The 20430-nt window shown below is 41.4% G+C and overlaps 1 protein-coding gene across 2 annotated transcripts; it reads right to left on the reverse strand.

Annotated features, from left to right (window-relative positions):
* Window positions 1–1575: 1575 nt before the first annotated feature.
* Window positions 1576–14169, reverse strand: sap130a (Sin3A-associated protein a). 2 transcript variants are annotated; one of them, XM_038716687.1, is made up of 21 exons: window positions 14042–14169; window positions 13218–13345; window positions 12854–13119; window positions 11647–11814; window positions 11430–11556; window positions 11198–11313; window positions 10985–11109; window positions 8603–8750; window positions 8420–8510; window positions 8198–8302; window positions 7597–7738; window positions 6419–6534; window positions 5929–6219; window positions 5667–5838; window positions 4906–5004; window positions 4449–4810; window positions 4089–4334; window positions 3878–4003; window positions 3669–3772; window positions 3187–3300; window positions 1576–2922 (listed from the first exon to the last, which is right to left on the reverse strand). In XM_038716687.1, exons 2-21 carry the CDS (start codon window positions 13327–13329, stop codon window positions 2764–2766), a joined length of 3189 nt encoding a protein of 1062 aa, XP_038572615.1. In that variant the 5' UTR covers window positions 13330–13345; window positions 14042–14169; the 3' UTR covers window positions 1576–2763. The 2 variants fall into 2 exon arrangements, with proteins under 2 accessions (XP_038572615.1, XP_038572617.1); XM_038716689.1 differs by having other exon boundaries at window positions 2764–2922; window positions 4089–4310.
* Window positions 14170–20430: the final 6261 nt, after the last annotated feature.

Raw genomic sequence — 20430 nt, forward strand, 5'->3', positions numbered from 1 at the left:
AGCCTGTAAAGAAAATGAAAAGAAATATCATCTTAATTCAGATTCTGCCCAGTTACAGTAATTCTAATTAACAAATACCTGCTCGCAAACCAATATTAGTGTCAGTAGTGTGGGCCACACCACCTTAATATTTATGTTATTATAGCAACACACAGTAGATAAGATATAAACCCATCTTGAAAGGTAAATATTTAAATGTTACAGAAGCCGATCTTGTGAGGCAATAAAAAAAACAACTTAAAATAGTAACGCAATATTTTCTTACTTGAACTGATTTTTCATTTTGACTGGACACTTCATTTAAAAAATCATAGCATGACATCACTGATTTTATGACAAAACTCAATGTAAGATCACAATGGACTAGTCATAAAAAATACACAAAACATAATTCACCTCTTTGTAAAAAATAAGAAACTGAGTAAGATCACAGATTTGAAGACACTCTCACCTGAGAATACTTGTTTCTTTGGTGGAAGCCCCTGCTGCTGCTGAGGGAACTTTTCCTTGACTGACTATGAAGCAGGAAGTAGGGCGTTTCCCCACCATCACCCCTTTATGGCCCTTGACTTTGCTCCTGCAGAAGTAAGGCCAGCGTCACCAACCACCAGACTCCAGGCATACACTTGATATCATAAGAAAGCATCAGTTTCAAATTGCTGTTAAACATCTGACGTTAATTTACGTGATTAAACACGAACCGTTTCCCTTTAAATGAACAGAAGTCTGACTATTGAAAATTCGTGATTGGCTTCATAATGGTTGACAAGAAGAGAGGTTATAGTAGTACTGTTATCTACTGTAAACTATATAAACACATTTTATTAATTATATGGCAAACAACATTTTGAGTAAGCTTTTTTCATAAAATACGGAAAAGAGTAAAATTTATTTCTTTGTTAATTTGCTTCTTGAATTGACAGACAAAAACAGCGTTCTTTGGCAACAGATAGGTCAGCTGGTGTCAGAAATCCTGCTAAAAGGGGGAAGTTGACTACCCCAATTCCAGTAACTCAATGATCCCTAATCAGTCGTCCCCAGGTCAAGTACAGCCAACGTGTTGTGCTGTACTTCAAGGCAATTATGTTGTAAAAAGCAGATAGTGAAGAGGCATGACTGGGCTCACTCTGGGGATGGGAGAATGTGATCTTGCTGGATAAAACAGCTCATACCATCCATACAATCTGTGACAATATCAACAGGTCAGACGGAGCCATGAAGATACAGACTTCCAGCAGTGGAGTGTAGACCTGGTTAACATACTGTCAAATGAATCTATATCTGAGGATAAAAACAGGGTTGCACAGCAGGTATCATCTGTTGGGTTAAACTGTAGGTTCCTCATATGTAATGACAGGTAAATATAATCACACGCAAAGACTGATGAGGATCCATGAGAATACTATAAATCAATAATCTTGCACTCTTACCAGCTGTCCTCGGGTGTGGTCTGTTTAACCAGTTTGCTTCCAGACTGCTTTCATTTTTTTAACTATATACACACAATATGCAAAGTTAAAAATGGACATCAGAATGAGAAACCAAATTGAAAAAAAGTACACTACAAACGGTGTATCTGGTATTGTTTAAGTATCTTTACTATAATAACACAGACAGAAAGCAATGTACAGTAGCTGGATGTTTCAGGCTCACTTCATCTCATAGTGTACACTCTCTAAAATGAAGCGGCACACATCACACAGCAAAAAAAGTATCGAGTACAAAACTTGAAAAGAACCAGGTCAATGGAAAACCTAAAGCACATTTACAGTGATTTACATCAATTCAGTCCACCAGTCACACGAGCATACTCGCTCTCTTTCTTTCAAGCAATCTACTGTCTGAAACCAAATGAAAATATTGTTTTTTTACTACCAGGACATCCATTTACTTTGGATTAAGTAGATGATTCATAGCAGTTTTAAATGTAAAGTTAACTTGGCATTACACATATGCACTAAACCCTCACTTCCAGATAACCATCTAATGACACTATTAATCCTTTAAGAGCTTTTTTGTATATTAAATCAATTAAATGTGGCACATTTAGGTTCCTTCTCTCACTTTTTTTTTTTTTTTTACCTCAACCCATGTAAGTATTCCTTTATCTTTTAGATGACACCTAAACTTGTGGCTGATAGGCAACTGTTTACCCATACTAGATGAACAAATGTGAACTAAAAAAAAATTCCAGGTGCAGGATGTTCGGAGTAAAAGGGGAAGCAGTGAAATTGACGCTTTCCTTTGAATGATGAAGAGCTTTCACACGTCCGTCCATTTCATGTACACCGACAAAATGAAGGCACAGATTCATGAAAAGAGCACGACTGAGATTAGTCTGTATACGCACCGCTTACTAAAAGGACTCTTTTTAAATGATTTTTTCAGTAACTCTCCTTAACTGAAATACTTACATGTATTCACTGCACCTGCATTTAGTGCCAAATATCAAAGATACACAATGCGCCAGGTCAAACATGGTCTTAAAAGAAGTGGGAGAAATTAAGTTAGTACAAATGGTCTCTTCAAAAATGAACAAGTGGTGGTGGTGGTGGGGGCTCTAATGCAAACTACAATGCTCCTATTCCTGATTTCTGCCCTTCTGTCACTTCTCTGTCCGCTCTCAGGCAGATAGGGAGGGTGCGTGCGATTGTATGCAGCAAATCATAGCACCAACTTTTGAGCAGTTCCTTCACCCCTTTAGAGGAGACGGTGGCAGTTGTCGACAGAGTGAATAGCTCCCCACCACCACCGCCGCCCCGCTCATGCCCGTTCTTTACGCTTCAGTTTGGAGGATTTCTTGACGCCGCCGTTCTTGTTGAGCAGCTTCAGCACTTTCTCCTTGTGGTCGAGCACTTTCATCATGGTGTCTCTGGCCTCTGTCACCTGGTCCATCACCAGCTTACAGCGCTGCATGTTACCCTGTGGACAAACACACAAATGACTTGTTGGTAAAGCCGATGACTTGGGAGCAGCCCTCATAAGCCTTATTAATGCAGATGAGTTTCACCAAATAACTGACATTTTTGTCAGTTGTAAAATTAAGCCAACATCATGCTCCTTCACGGTTCAGTTGCGATGTTTCTGCAGTTTTGGCATCAGGAAGGGCTGCTTATCTCACAATATTATATATCCACTCACTCTGAAGATGTAGTCAAACAGTGAGAAATGCCGTAACAACCTTACCTGTATAAGCTCGTTGATTCGGTGAAGGTCATCATCAGCTCCTGCTCTCTTCTTAGGAATCAGGCCCTCTTGAAGGGTGGAGAGGCGGCTGTACACATCATGCTCCAAACTTGACTGTAGATCAAGTAACATAAACACTGTGTTTACAGAAGTCCACTAAAAAAAAATTAAAGACAGTGTACCAGAATGTTTTTCTCTCTGCACAGTTTTGCTGAAAGACATCAGTTCCAAACGCTGCCTGCGCTCACCTCGCTTTGGTCTGTAAATATGGTCATGTTGTTATAACATTTTAATTTGAACCAACATTTGTCTTATATTATCATAGTTATCATGTTGCAAGGAGTTCAAGGGGATTTTCTCTCTAACACATGGACAAGCAGAAGTATTTGGGATAATATATAACCTGTCTGTCTGTCTTATATCACTGAACGTCCAAGAGTCCTACAGAGTTATATTTTTGCTGTCTGGGGGCCGGCACTCACCAGCTGCCTTAACTGTGCAGCACACAGGTGAATCTTCCAGCCTTGAGCTCTGCATGCCACTCCCCTCTGGTTGGCCATATCCTGTAAACTGCCCTTCTTCTCCTCTGAGAGAAAAGCAAAGGATTGTTGTAAGAAATAAAAAGCCCCTATTGTCCATCCTTGTTAGCTGTATGTAAAGTATTTTTGGCTTTGAGCAGGAAGCTACTGACCTTTGACCCGGATGTCGCTGTACCTCTGGAAGTGGTGGTAAGCAGCTTTCCAGGGGTTCCTGTAGTGCCGCAGAAGAGTAACAGGTGGTCGAGGCCTGACTGGTACATAACGCACTCCTTCTTCATCTGGAAGACAAAAGCCAGTGTTGAAGTGATTGTGCTGATAACACGCAATATCACCACTGACACTGAATGGCATTACATTACATACCAACATATTCCCTTGGTGGAGATTCGCGCCTCTCAGCCCTGCCGGTGATGGGCCTGCCCGGGGCCTTCTCCTCATCCGTGCTGTTGGTCTCGACCATCTCGCTCTCCTCTGTAGAAATAACATGCTGCTGCTTGCGGGGCTTCTTCCTCGGGGAGGCCCCAGGGATCAGATCTCCTGTGGCAGGAGTGTTCAGGGTGGAGGTCTGAGTGGTGAGGGCTGGGCCTGAAGACAAGTTCACATTTGGATCTCAGGGGAAGAGATAAAAACAGTGTTAACTTACCTGTATATTCCAGCTTCCTTATATCACTTTCCTATAATTTCACATTAATAAATGTCACTGGTGACTGACAGGCTCCTCACCTGGCTGGGAGGTGTCCATGGTCTCCACCTCCTGCTTAATTTTCAAATCTGGGCAGGCAGAGCTGGCAGCACAGGCTGCAGTGCTACTGGCTGCTGGCTGAGTGGGGGAGGCCACGGTGTTGGCCATTGAAGCTGGAACAGGGGGAGTTACAGCCATGGATGCAGGCAGGGCGGAGAGGACAGTGGAGGCCTGGGAGGGAGGTACAGGCCCCGGCGTGGCGAGCATGGTGGGGATTGCTTGGGCAAGGTGCTGGGCGTTTGAGGACATGGCCTGCTGCTCTCCTCCCTGAGAAGGCAGTGCTTCTACTGTAGCCATGACAGGAGGCGCCACCGCCATGTGCATCTCAGCTTTGGGTTTCACGCTGAGGGAGGAATCCCAAGTGTCAGGTTACAGACTCATATCGTAACAGGACATGAACATGGATGCAAGTGATGTGATGAGTGATTATAGGCTCACCCCGCAGGTCGGGGAGATCCTGCTCCTCTCATGGCACTCTCAATTCTGCCACTACTGGGTTCACTGGGCTGGGCGGGGATCAGGTTCTTACGAACACAGCTGAAACACAAAAACGAAAAATAAAAAATTAAATATTTAGCTAGTCAGGTGATGCATTACTGTACAGAGCAGTCGAAAACCCAGTTTCCAGACTAGGTGTAATTTTAGGGCTGAGCAATGGTTTAAAAATTAGGTTACCACAACATGTAATGATTCAGAAAATAAGCAGGAGATACTCTCTAGAAATGTCATTTGTTTTTTTACATTCATTTTGTGCATTACAGTAGTCTATAGTCCATAAAAAGCCAACTGACCTCAAGCAAGTATACACAGATTTGTTGTTAGATTGAGCATACAAGTAAAATACGATAGCTTGTAAATTTACTGAGACATCAATTACTGTATTATATTCTCTATCTCCATGACTTTGATCTCCTCACATCTAGGTCAGCTTTAGAAAGACTTTCTCATCAAACAATCCTTCTTTATTGTGATTACGCTAATGATCGAATCTCACAGACATGCATCTACTGGTGGTATTAAATCAGGCTGAAACAAGCTATTTAAGACACATTCGTGCTGTTAAAAGAAAGTTTGGTGAATCTGACTTGGAGCACTCGTACAAGCAAACCATACAGAAAGATGTGAGAGAGGTTTAGGAGACAAATACAAAAATATTCTTGCACAAGGTTCACTGTCTCACGTGCTGGTAATGTACTCACCCTTCATTAGCAGGCTTCTTTCGGAGGATGCTGGGTCTAGGGGAGGAGACCAGGGTAGGAGTCCCTCCTACTCCTCCCTGGGGATGTGCCTGCACCATTGTGGCTACTGGCTGGGTGGTGCTGAATGTGCTGCTGATTGGGCTAGCTACAAAGCCATCAGCCAGAACAACCCCTGAATGAAATAAACACATGTTACAAAGAGCCCACACAACTCAGTGAGGCACGCAAACACCGTGTTGTTTTTACTGAGGTAGGTAATTACCGGGTTTTGCTTCAGACTGCGCTTGCTGCTGCTGCTGAGTGACTATTGGTGCCTGCTGTAGTCCTTGTGTGGTGATTGGTGCAGACGTATGCAGGCCCTGCACGCCTATCGGTGCAGGCTGAATGCCCTGTGCGGCGATTGGCGCGGGCTGGATCCCCTGGGTGCTGATTTGTGCAGATGGGAGGCCAATCCGATCGACTGCCATCAGCTGCATGTGGTTTAGATGGACAGTGGTTGCCACGCCTACTCCTGCTTGGGTGGGCAGTGCTGAACTCGGAGCTTGAGGAGTAACTTATTGAGGCGGAAAATAAAGTTAAAATGAGATCTTAATGCTGTCATGTTTAATCAAATTCACTATATCTGTCAACACCTCACAGCTCAAACTTTTATTTTTTAGTCAAATAAAAAAAGGGTATGTTGCACTTTTCACCAGTCACTACAGTAGTTAGCTGTGGCTGCCAGTAAAACAACACTGGTAAGTGGTGCTTACCAGGATACTGGCGGATGGCAGAAACAGAGCTGCTGATGGGGGTGTAGGTGTGTGTCAGAGGGTATGACGAGGAGTACGCCGGCAGGAAATACTGGAACTGCACAGGCACAGAAGACCTTCAAAAGAAAATATACAAGATTAAACAATCGTTATCTGAATAAATGTATCAGTACATAAGATAATTTCCTACTTATCACATGATATGGCTCTAATCATTTCATAATCGTTTTATAAATTCTCCATATCTATACATTTATACAGAAGTTATAATTACAAAACAACCTCTCTATTATTTTCCACAATGAGGAGGTTGAAATCCGCTTCCATAAACATATTAATATCGGCTGGTAAAACAATATATTCTATCCAGGAGGACAGTTTTATCCTTTTATCATCAATAGGTCTTTCCCTAGTTTTAGCCACACTGGCGGCATGAGGGTCGGTTGGTTGATCATGTTGGTCCAGAGTCAGACTGAAATAACTCACTAACTACTAGATGGACTGCCATCACATTTTCTCAAGATGAATTACAAATATTTTGGTGATTCCCCGACTTCTCATCCACTGCCATCATCAGGTCAATATTTTAAATGCTAAACTAAAATAGTGAACATTGTAAACGTTTAATAAATAGTCTTCAGCCCTGGGACTCATTTCCTATCATGTTTCAGTGCCCATCCTGAGTATTCTTATTCGGCGCGTTTCAAGCGGTCTTTTGCGATGTGTTTATCGCAATTTTCATATCGCGGTGACAATGAAAATACGAGTTATCGGTCAGCACAAAGCTATGTATATTAGGGTTGGGCCGATAGACGGTGCCATCGTCCATAGCAGACAGACATCATGATTTTGAGCCGGCATCGTGATTGTCATTGACATCGTGACATTGTCCGATGGAAATTTTGTAGACATCGCCCAACCCTAATGTATACAACTTGACTGTTTCGGTTTGCCCAAAGCGACCTTATTTGTGTAGATGAGCAAATATAAACTGAGAGCAAGCAGGCAGTACGACAGAGCTCTTTGCAGGAATATAACTCTCTAGTGTTTGTGGTAGGTAAAAGACACAGAAGTAGATAGCTACTGTAGACATATCAGTTGAGAATACAGATTCCCCTCAGATGTCTCTGTCACCTTATCACTAAAACATGGAAGAACCGTGTAAATTGTGCGCTCACCTGTTGTCACTTCTTGCTTCCACGGTGATGGGGTTAGGAGATGACCGATGGCCTGGGATCGGGATGAGGTTGGCTCTCTCTCCAGGATAGTCAGCCTGCACGCGGGATGAAGAGTGGGCAATGGGCTGAGGGACCACCTTTGCTGTGAACAACACCAGGGAATGGTTAAGAGAAAGACTTACTGAAACACACCGAATTGATTTAGATTATGTAATGGGAATTCCAAACTTATTGCATGTAACGCTGGACTTAGGGAGACTCATCTGTGTTGTGGTACTGAATCTGTGTAAACGTAACAGTCAAAATATCTCTGTTCTCTGTGTTATCCAGACTTCAGGGACAAAACGTGTCTCTGTGGGATGATATGATTGACCCTAAAGCTGGATAAATAACAGGCTCACGGAGCTCTCCTCACTCATCCGAGCATACGTGTATAAAGCAGTGTGTTGCTGTGAGTCCTTCTGCAGAAGACTTGAATAAAATTCAAAAGTGTTTGCCTGAGCTGTTTATCTGAACACTTGAATTGCCATCACAATTAACACCCCGTGCTTATGTAGCACACAGCAGTGTTCTTACCAAAGAGACAAAATGGCTAACTTACCAACAGGGATGGCGGACGTGGTCACTGCTGTAGCATGAGAGGAGTGTGAGGCCATCGTCATGGTGACAATAGTGTTACTGGTCATCTGGGTATGTGGCACAGTGCCTTGACATGAAGACAACAAGGTGATCAATATTTGTGTGAGAATACCTGCTCAATTTGCAGTTTAGTTTTTTCTTCAAGTGGTGTGACTAGCTTGTGGAATAAACAAAAAGCCAATACCCATTGTGGTGGTGGATGGAACAGTGTTAGTGGCAACAATTGGTGCCACAGTTGCTGCAGCTACTGGTGTGACAGGACTGAAGATGGGCTTCTGTGGGGAACAAAAAATAAGAGCAAATATTTCAGTCACTGTATAAAATGACTATTCATTATTTTTGTAGGCAGCCATCAAGAGGCAGTGACCTGTGTCATGGTGTGCGGAGGCTGAGGCTTTTGAGCCCCAATTGCAGGGTGAGACGGCAGCGTGATCCGTGTGGCGGTGTCACGGGATGTCTGAGACCTCTGAATACTGACAGTGGCTGGAGGGGGGTGAATGGTCAGCCCTGGACGCCTGAAAGAAAAAAAAATCATGTCCCTTTAGTGCATTAAATCAGGCACAGGCAAGGTTTGACAAAGTCCAAAGGGAATAGTCTGTGCAGAAATCTTCCCCATGTTACACAAAGGACATTTTTCTTTTTACTGAAATTTCTCTTTTTGCTATATATTAAAAACTCTACCCTCTTCAGGCCCATCAAATGAAACAATATGAGACAGAAAAAACACTCTTCAGTTGAACTATCAAGCCTAACGTCGTAACCTCTGATGACAGTTTGCAAGTAGACACTGCTTTGCTTTAAGGGGTCACAAGCCAAAAAGGTTTGGAACCACTGCTATCTTTTATGAAAACTGGATGTTTGCTTAAGAAGCAGATTTTGTCCTTAAATTTAGACAAATATCTATAGACCAGAGGAACAAAAATAGGTAAACCGTATACAGAAACTGAGCCTAACTTAAGATTTTTTCTTTCCTTCAAAATGTGGTCCAGTACACATCACTCTATAGTAGAGCCCGAGCAATTTATTGTTATCAATATATCTGCATCGGCTTTTCTAATAGCCGATAGAGTACATTTATAATATGTACACAATTATTTGCTTATGTAGGAGAGCCCCGTTTATCATTATTACGATAGCAATGACATGAGAGATGATATATGATATTAGTTTTAGAAATAGTACTATATTGGTATTTTTTATAGTTTCTGTCAACACATACACTATTTAATTTAATGTTCTAGTAGTAGTACTAGTAATAATTTATAATAAATCAGATATTTTTAAAATGTTTTCTGTAGTTTTATATGTTTGACTCTTATTTATCAAAACTAATATATTTTGTTGTACTTTTGTTCAAAGTGCTATTTCTAACGATAACAAAGTTTATTTTTAAACTGCATTATGTCATGGTATCTTGGTGAGGTCTCAACATAACAAATGTTAGGCATAATCTTTGTTTATGTTATGTGTTTCTTAAAATAAGGGGGAAAAGAATATCGGCTGATTTATCAGCATATCAGATTTAAAAATCCTCAAAATATATCGGTATCGGACTTAAAAATACCATATCGGTCGGGCTCTACTCTACGGTGTCTCCGAGGATAGTAAGTTGCCACTATTACATCTATGATGGTCAGTTTACAAATGCCTGTTGGAAAATTAAGGATACCATAACGTTTTGTAAAAAGCCAAAAATGTCAAACACCCAAAAATATTCAGACTTAGAAAACCTTCCCTTAGTTCCCTTAATAAATCACAATCAAGTTGAAATGTGGCACATCTGAGGGAGTTCCATGTCCGACCCTTCAAACGCCCATAGTTACCAAATGGTCAGTGAAACGCCCCTCATTAATATTAATACATCCTGACTGCATGAAGAAAAGGAGGCAAAATCTGACAGAAAAGCTACAAAATGAAATTTTACTCAGTGTGACACTGACGTTCCTTTTGGTGAAGCAAGTTTGGTGGGTAAAAAAAAAAAAAACGTACTTTCACGCTCCGTTTGTGTTTATTATCCTAAATCTGGATCTTTTTCTGCTGCAAATGATCTTAAATTGTGTGTTTTTTTGCGCACTTCAGGGAAAGTCAAACTGGTGTTTGTTTTTTCAGAAAGGCATTAAGCCTATAATACTCTTTGACACAATAGTAGGCCTATTCATTTAAAACCGTTTCATCCTTCTGCCATGAGTCGCTGTTTCTCTTTACTCCTCTTTATGCGCGTACGCATGGCTCAATGTTTACTTACAGGGCTGCACATTTTCTCATCAAGTTTGTTTTTTTATAGATCACAACCTTTGCTTTAGAAATGGCATACGCACGTCTCAAGCCCTGTTTTGTAAGTATGCATCGTTTATAAATGAGACCCGCCGGCTTGCTCCGCCTCTTTCTGTCTCTCTCTCCCTGTATGGCTGACTTTCTCCATCAGCAGTACATTTCATTAAGTCGGCGTGTTTAATAAACTCTTCCGTGACTCAGCATGTGGGTTGAAACCGAAACTAATGTTAGTGAGTGACATCTGCAGTGGTGCGTTCACTGTCGCTCTGTAATGTAAAATTTCAACCATGTCCGCCCAAGTAAAGTATATGTCAAAATGACTTTGAGTCAGTGCAAGGCCTGTTTTTAGTAAATATTACGCCTCAGACCATTTTTACTGTCCTCCAACAGCGTTTGTCACGTGATTATTTTGGTCCAGTCATGAATGGGTGATAATAATGATAATAAGTCAATAAATTCTTAGACTGCTACGTACCCATGTGCCACCTCTGCAGAGTGTGTTACTGTTGGACTGATAACTGGGGACTGAGTTCTCGTTGCAGAAATGGGGGCCACCACAGTTGGAAGCACGGCTGTAGACGTTGTTACAGCAGGGCGGGACTGTGGACAGAGAGTTATGGCACCGTTACACACAATGTTTTTAAATGTCCAACACAATATCAACACAGATGAAAGTACACCTGAGCACCTGAATAGTCTGGTGGATTATGTGCTGCACTGTGGGCTGGCCGGGACCCGCGCTTGCTCCAGTGGCTGGCCGCAGGACAGTTTTGGAGCTGGACATAACAGCTGCTGCAGCAGCCCCTACAGGGAACAAATAGGACTGATCTAGACAAATGCACTGCTACAAATGAGTGGTAAATGGATTACTGTTTCAAGGACAAGCAAACTTCAGACTGGGATCCTGTTCGTCAACATACCTCGGGGTAAATGGGATGTAAAGGTCTGGGGAGGGACCGCAGGGGTTCCAATCTGCAGTGCAGGGGCACTGCCCCTGATGATCTGAATGTTAGCTGGCATCAGGTGGTGTAAGTTGCTGGAGTGACCCTGAAACACAATGAAAGCAGCCAGCAACTTGAGTCATCAGCAAGAATGGAACAATAACATAGAGTAACAGTTAACACACAGTTCACTCACCTGCTGACCACTGATAGTTGCCACAGGAATAGATGGGGTTGGGGCAATACTGCTCTCTATGGTGACAGTAATGTGACCAGGCACCTTGGGAGGTATAGGGATATGACCCTGGTTGGAAGCTGGTGCTGGGGCAATAAGACGACTTGGCATAGGTGACTTCAGGACAGCCTAAAGAAAGGCATGATAGGTGTTAGGAGCAGTGCTATAAAAAAAAGTTGTTTACTAAATCCAACAAATTGCAATATGAAACTGTGCACATCCACCTCCCAACAGTATACTTTAACTACACAATCCATGCACACATTCAACCACATGTTGCAGTACAATACTGTTGAATAAAAAAAAAAAATAAAAAAAAGTTAGACTGTTTCCACATGGCCTCTCTCTTAATGAAGTTGCCACTTCAAGATCAAGCACGTCTTTGTTCCAGATGCATTACTAATTGAGCAGAAGGTCTATTCAAACAAAAAAATTATCTAAATATAAAAATTAGAAACTTAGGCTCTTAACATGTCTACTAGAAACGCTCCAGTCCAGTTGAATTAAGTAACCTGCATGTTTAAAAATATATAACAAAGCAGGTCATTCGGAAGTTATATTGTAAGAGAAATATCTTCAGTCACAGGTTTCATCCCTCCAAAAGAAATTACATAACAAGAACTACATGAAGATGGACAATCTCTACCAAGTTAGACTGAAAACAGAACTGGAAGTTTTACTTTTCCTGTTCATTACATTGTCGTTCCTCTTGAGCTAATCTGCCATTGGCTGCTGCCAAGTTTGATCTCAAATGTCATTGTCAGACCAGCTGACACGAAACAAGCCCAAACAGACCAAGCGTTGTGATATTAAGCAAATGAAACCTGTCCAACTCTGACTGTTGTTACTTGCTGAATCCTTTCAAAATTCAAGATCACCAGTACAGAATGTTGGTCCCTCATTAGCCCCGACTCCTCCTGACAATCGGTCCAACCAATCTTCCAACTCCAATAAGGTTATCTTACATGGACTTTGAGTTAATAAATCAACCTTAGGGATTGACAGTTTATTGTTGTCTAATCACAGAACGCATTATATCTTTGCCAAATTATGTATGATTAAACTGTGTTCACTTCACACTTAAGATGGTAAAGACACTGTATATTTTACTATCAATAAGTTTACAAAAGCTTCTGCAAGATTTAAAAGTTACAGACGTAATCATCACCTTCATCTGTCCCTCTGTGAGGATTGGAGGCTGGCCCTGTGGGAGGTGGACTGAGGGGGCAGGTACAGTCACAGGTGTGCCAGGCTGGATGGCCATGGTTTGGGGAGTAGCTTGTGGCTGGCCATGCGTCTGAACTTGTGGGTAAGGTCTGACCACCATAGTCTCCTGCTTTTCATCTCTGAAGGCCAAGGTTCCCCCGCCCCCAGCAGGTGGATGATCGTGCTGCCCATGATCAGCATCCCGGCTGCTGTCCGCTTCTCCACCCCCTTAAGGAAAAATAATTTGATGAACCATTTACTTACATGTGCCTTCCTCACCATATATGTAGTATATATTGCAAGTCATTTCAGTGACAATAAGTTACCTGCTGTATTTGACGGCTGATTGACAGACACTAGGTTTCCAGCAGCAGGGATCTGAGGAGCTCCCCCGCTGGAAGCAGGCAGCCCGTGTCGGGGGAATTGCTGGGAGCTCATTTTAACTCTTTATGACCTAAAATAGTGGCAAGATTGTACAAGATGGTCAATTAGAGTATAATACATATTGAATACATCATTAAGGTTGAAAGTTAGTGAATAAATGCATTCGGTATAACACGTACGACGGCTACAAGAATAAAAGCCTACCAGTTTAACCCTTAACAGGCGGTGCGGGGACGAAAACAGGCTAAGCGCTGCGGAATATTGTGGTTACCAACAAGCAAAGTAGCAAGTCGATAACATTAACCTTCAGCAACTGGTGTTGATAAAAATGGACACCGTCGTAAATACATTTTACTTTGAAAAACAAGACAATAACCTCTTTGTGGACCTTTGTTTACCGTTACATGGGCAATAACATATGACAAAACTGCCCGACAACAGCTGTATCGTTGCTTATCAAATATCAAATGTGTGCAGGTACAAAAACGACTTTTCGACTGCCTACATCAAAATGACCAATCGAGATATCTGCTCAATCAGATAATGCTCAATGTGGTCACTGGTTTTGGTTCGGTAACCTTAAAACTAAAAAACTACCTTGTTAGCCAGCTATATTAGCTAGCAGCGGGCTAACGTTAGAATCGCTAACCCTGGTGCCGCTTGCTTTTCATGCAAAATCCTGAACTCTCTACAGTGTACAACGTCTTAAACTTCGTAGGGCTAAATAAACAAACACGTTTCAACATGTGTGCAGTTGTTACCGTACCGCGGAGTTACTAAGCAATGGTCGTTTCGTGGATTACAATTTTTTCCATTCGTCTTTTCTTTTTTCCAACATGTAAGCCGGAAGAACGCTGAGCAAGGACCGGACCTCCCTGTTTCATTCCACCAATCAGAGAAGAGACTCCCAGGTCGCTGGCCAATCAAAGCTCCGGAGATATTCTGACCAACCTGCACCAGGAAAGAAAGAGGGGGGCGGTCGAGGACTGGTACGACCTGCAGCAAGAGTCACATACGGAGGCAGCCGAGTTAGCACTCATGCTAATCTGCTAGTAGTAGCACTGGCAGCTGTCCATAATATGATAATTGGCTACCACTGGAGAAACATCTCTTCGGAGTGTTATAATATTTTACATTATTTGTAACATTATATGACATTATCAATATTGATGCACAACATATGAGGAGCATTTTAAATGGTGGAGCTGGTGGATGTACAGTAGATGTACATGTTGGGATTTCAGTCTTTACTATCGTATGTATTATGTTATGTTTGCAGTAAATAAGTACAGTTTTGACAATGAACTATAACTCAAAGTTGGTTTTTAATTTGGCTATATGGCTATACATAGGTTGTTTATTAATGTACTTTCCACTACTGCCATTGGCTGTGTATTTGACATTGATTATTCATGTTCCAAACAGTAAAGAGTAAAATCTATGGTGCAGAGCAGCTAGCTGCTGCCTTCGGCTATCTCCGTCTGTCACGTGACTGTCTGTAGCCGTCCCTCCAGAGTCTCCCGCTCAGAGAGAAGAAACTGATTGGTGCTGGCTGCTTGGCTCCTACGAGTGAACCAATTGAGCCCTCCTACTGCGCTGGTAGGTGCTACCGCAATACTTTCATTGAAACACTGGAGGGCAGTAGCCAACTACAGAAACGTCCCCATTGTATGGTTCTATGAATTTTTGCATACATGTTAAATGTGTGTGTGAAGGAAACTTTTTGCGCTGAGCAGAAAATAATTCGTTCATGGGCATTTTTTTCACAGAAGACAGTTCGACAAGTGACAGAAGGAAAATATGAACCTAAATAATGAAATTAATGATGGCTAAATTCCATCTAGCTGCTTCAGTTGCAGGGTCCTGGAATTGTGCATGCTGGTTTACTGCACTTGAATAGAACAGAGCCATCCTTAATTGTAACAGTGGGCTTTTCAGAAAGTCCGTTGTCACTTTCTGGGAACATTTTGCAGTTCAGAGTTCACTTTCAGAAACTACATTGTCACACTATCAGTAACAGTGGGTTTGCATTACTTGTGTAAATCTAAAGGAATTTCTGCTACATGTCTTGGTGAGACGGTGTCAAGAGTCATCAGTGGTCAAACAGTGTATGACTGTCAGCATGACCCTGTGCTTTATTAGATTCCCTGTCGGGGGATTCCCTGTTTTTCGGGGGGTTGCTTTAATTATGAAAATTACTGTATATTTGACTGTCTTCACATCTACAGGCCTCAGCTACGTTCACTTTAGGTCTAGAAAACATAACCTTTATTTTGGTTCTGCACCACTGTGCTTTGTATATTCATTAAGAAGAAAATTAAAAAATAGACTGCTCGGCCCCTCTCAAAATCTGTGACAGTGATTCATGATTATCTTAAAATCACAGACCTTTGAGCACCCGAGTGCGCACTATTCACTCCACAATCCCAAGAGTCAAGTATCTCATCATTTACACCTGGGCCCATAAAGTGTTGTATAAAACATTCCTGTATGCTGAGGCATGACCACAAAATTCCCCAGCTGTGCTCGCTCACTCCCTCACATACACCTGTTGGTATGTTGCTTTAACTGAGAATTTGTAAAACCCTCATGACAAGCATTCTTTGGATACTATTGCTGACTAGTTACGAAAATGGTGTGGGTTGTTGTGGAAAGGAATTTTTAGAGGAATTTATTTTCACAGAGAAGAAATAAGCAGATATAGGGAACTGTAAATAATACTAAGAAGACATACTTTATTAATCCCACAAGGGGAAATTCAATGCTTTTTCACTCTGTTATTAATTAATTAGTATTGTATGCACACATGTCTGAAATACACACACATGCACATATGGACATATGGAGAGATGTCAGAGCGAGATGGCTCCCTTACAAAAGAGGGTATGAGTTGCACAGAGTCAGGCAAACTGAGACTAAACTAGTGTGACATCTGCATATTAGTATGTATAAAACATACAGCCTATGGCTTTCACAGCTGACCTATCTATCCAATAACTCATGTTTTCAGTATGAATTATTTAACCTCTCTCTGCCATTTCACATACTAATTTGTCACTTACTCATTCTTCTACATTGTTAATTACTCATTGACATTGTAGACTGAAAGAAACCAACTTTTCATAGGTAACTCGCTTGTGCCTGGCAATGCAGTGTCTGATCTTTACTACTGACTCAGGTGCCATTGTCTTCGTGCCACTGCAGCATTTCTCTCTGGGTTGCTTCAGACACAGAACATTTTGACTCATGCATCCATTTCTTTCTTATGGTGAATCAGTCTTTCTGGATTGTGCAGCTCACTTGATTCACTGGAAACCACTGGCAGTCCGAGACTGGAACCAGCTAAACGGCCATGGTTCGAGGCACAATGTTCACATTGTGTTCACAGTGCGTGTTTCATGAAGAACAAGTATTTTTGGGCATGGGGGCTAGGAGCTAGTCTAAGGACAGGGTTACGGGTTACATAGTCTACATGTGAAACAAATAAGTGCTACTATCTAGTAACTACTATCAGGGCTGTATTTAAGAGTTTTGGGGCAAGTCCAAGTCAAGTTTCAAGTCATTCGAGACAAGTGCAAGTCAAATGTCTGTCATAGTTACATCTCAAGTCAAGTTTCAAGTCCTTGAAGTCCTCATCAAAAGGACATGGCTTTTTACAGCAACATTTTCCTTTGAAAACTGTGTAAATATTGTTTTTTTACATAGCAGATGCCAAGTCAATTCAGTGCTTACAGTAAATGATAATTAAATATTGAAGTTAAAGGCATGTGAAGCCAGCCTAGCCCTGTCTGATATATTTTTTAATTGTTCTGGCATTTAACCTCATCAAAACCTGAGACTTTATTGTATAAGTCTCAAGTCAAGTCTTTCGGGAGTCAAGTCTGAAGTAAATCAAGTCAAAACTCAAGTCTATTTCGAGACTTACACCTTGAGTCCAAGTTGCAAATCTACAACTCTGCCTGATAGTTCCACCTGATGAATTTATGGCCAAAAATCACTCTCTTTTTAGTTCTTGTCTCCATCAACTCCTGAAAATATCTCTCTCTTTAGCTGCTAAATGCTCTGCTATGTTCACCAGCTAGTTGCTAGCTTTGACACAGTACTTTTCGCAGTACATTGTCAATTGTTTCATTAAAAACAGCTCCCTGCTGCTGTTGGAAAGGAGGTTGATGACAATGAACCAAAACAGTAAAGGTCATAAAACCAAAACAATAAGCTGAAAGAAGCTAAATCACTCCGTAGAGGTTAAGGGAACTGCAGAATCGGATGAAATTTCCTGTGGGTTCAACACTAGGAATGACCCCTCTCTCATTACACTTTGCAGCTTTACTTATCAAGTCTAAATACTATACTATACAAATTATTATTCTAAAAGAAAATATTTTTAACATGCTCTGTCTTTCACTGGACACATGTCAATAGTGGCAAAGGAGCAGCATGAAGTGATTTAAGGAGAAGTGGATGGGAGATCAGTGGGCAGCGGAGGAGCAGAGCAGGTGTGGTGCTCTTGCTGCTGCTTGGCCACAGTCAACATCTAAAGCTAAACACCTTCATACCTTCAGCTTACCAGCCACACAATGTTGCAATTGACACACCTAAAAAATTGCTGCAAGTGGCCTGATATCTCAGAGGTTTGCTTCATCTCAGTAACAGCCCTAAAATTAGAGAACGGTGCCCTGATTTATGTGGAAAAGTTAAGGGGGTGGGGGCACATTCCATGACTGCTGAAGGCAGGAAGTTTTGGAATCTCCATGGAAATTAAGGCAAAACACAGAGCTCCACTGTTATTTTTCCAAGTATTTTGCACAGGCTCTTATTGCAAAATGTGTTCAAAAGCCTCCAAAAGAAGACACTTGATTTGTTACCAAATGTCCCCTCTGTGGCTGCCAGATGCCTTGATTTACTCACATTATGATACAAATAGTGCATGACTTTAAAAGTGCAGTAACTGTAGAGGCAAAGTAAATCTAAGCAGGCACACGTGTACATACAGCATATGAAGAATGCACATTATTTCACATGACTCTACAGTTTTTTGAGCATGTTAAACAAACACCAAAGGTCATCATTATCTTGGAACAAGCTTACTTTGTTGTACATCTGTTCTTGATCCATTATTGCTGTGGTTAGTTGAGAACCATTCAGGGTTCCTGGGAGTCAAAGTGGTGAAATCATGGGGATAAATGCAACAGACCTGACAACAATAACAGTAATTTCTGCAGTACTCCAGATGTGTGTGGATTGGAATGCATACACGTATTTAAGATTGATTTTGTTTTTCATCCCGGCTGAATGACGATGAGTTTATGACACTTGAGCGTCCCCAGGAATGAGTCTCCTTGTGTGAAGCTGTTCAAACTTGGCACTGCCTGGAGTTATGTAATCATAACCTTTTAACAGAAGCCCCTAACACTCACAGTTTGGTGGGGGGCTCTTGTCTTTTATGTACGGATGTTAGAGGCAGGATGAAATATCTGAAAAACCTGTCTGAGCACAAATGGGACCAAAATAATGGTAAATCAGAGAGTCCTACATGTGCACCACCTAAAAAAGGTGTTCAGCAGATGGAGATAGATTTATTATTGAAGACTTTCTGAGCTGAGAAAAGTGGCACTCGGCTACAACAAGTAAAGGCAGCAGGAGGAAAATGTGCGGCATCTATGGAATGCCATCCCAAGCCCACCAGGGGGAACAAGGAAGGCAAAATATTTACATTGAAAGTCAAAGTTTACAGAGAAACTTTTGCATGTAAAGTACATGGACTTCTTGGAAATCTACTAGAGAGGTCATACACTGAGAAAATAGCCTTCCTTAAAAGCAATACAATCAGTAACATAGAATTCAATATACTTGTATCGAGATAATACTTTTAAAACACACAGTTACAAAGTTCTTCACACATAGGATAGAATACACATACATACAACCATACTCAAATTCATCCTCAGCACTGCTCCACCGAATATAGTTTAGTTCTGTTAACTATTTTTATGCATTAAGGCATATAGTTGTTACTGTTGTTATAAACTCAATTTCACTCTATAACCTGTTATATTGTAACAAAACTACAAAGTATTACTATTACTACTAAGTACTACTATTGTAACAATACTAAAGGCAAACAGAGAGTGTTTATAAAAAGGCTAACCTGTAGAGATGAGTTTTCATCAGCCGCATAAAGCAACCCACAGTCTCAGCAGATCTGATGAGAGGCTTGGGAAGGCTATTCCACAGTTTAGGAGCTACAACTGAATAAGCACGGTCACCTCTGGATTTAAAACAGGTATGGGGAACAGATTAAAGGACTTGATCAGATGATTGGAGCGACCAAGAGCTTGAATAGGGGATCAACAACTCTGCTAAATATATTGGGGGGCATCCTAGGCCTTGTCGGTCATTTGTAGGAAATTGATTCTGTGTTTTACTGATAGCCAATGAAGGCTGCATTTTGCACTAATTGAAGATGGGCTAGAGAGGACTGAGTAATGCAAGTAAAGAGGGAGTTACAGTAGGCTTAGGGTATCTACTAGAAGTTCAATTTTTTAAGCTTATAATATAGGTTTGATTTTTGCAACTGAAACAAACAAGATTGAATAAAGTTCAGTGTTGTGGGGTTCAAAGTTCATGTTGGTCAAAAAGAATACCAAGATTTTTTGAGGTGGTCTTGATGTTGCTAGCAAGGGGGGCAATATAGTTAAGACTGACCTCCTACTTTGAGACATCCAGTTGGAAATATAGGCTAGGCAGTCATGAAGGGTGGTAAGGTCATTGAGGTTTTCAAGTTTAACTGAGATGTAAAGGTGTGTGTCATCAGCAATGGTAAGAAACACTACTGGAGAAGTTAAGCAGCTGACACCCAGAGGTAGCATATACAGTGAAAACAGAATAGGTCCAATGATTGACCCTTGTGGGACTCCACATAAGAGAGGAGCAAAAGAAGACATGTAATTATTAATGTGAATGACTATGGATTTACATAGTTGAATCAGAATTTTCGAGGATTGCCTATAGTCCACTGAAGCTGCAGAGCTGTTGTCCCTATTCATTATTCACTGTAACGTACACATCGGTCTTATTGTTGAACATTTTCTCTCTGCTCTGCTCGTCTGCCATTCACTGCTCTTGTGCAGAGTTGTGCCCACCGACTCACCGACA

The sequence above is a fragment of the Micropterus salmoides genome, unplaced genomic scaffold, assembly GCF_014851395.1.
Source record: "Micropterus salmoides isolate LMB-PRFRI ecotype aquatic unplaced genomic scaffold, ASM1485139v1 Ms_hic_scaffold_13, whole genome shotgun sequence".
In the NCBI taxonomy this organism is placed as follows: Eukaryota; Metazoa; Chordata; class Actinopteri; order Centrarchiformes; family Centrarchidae; genus Micropterus; species Micropterus salmoides.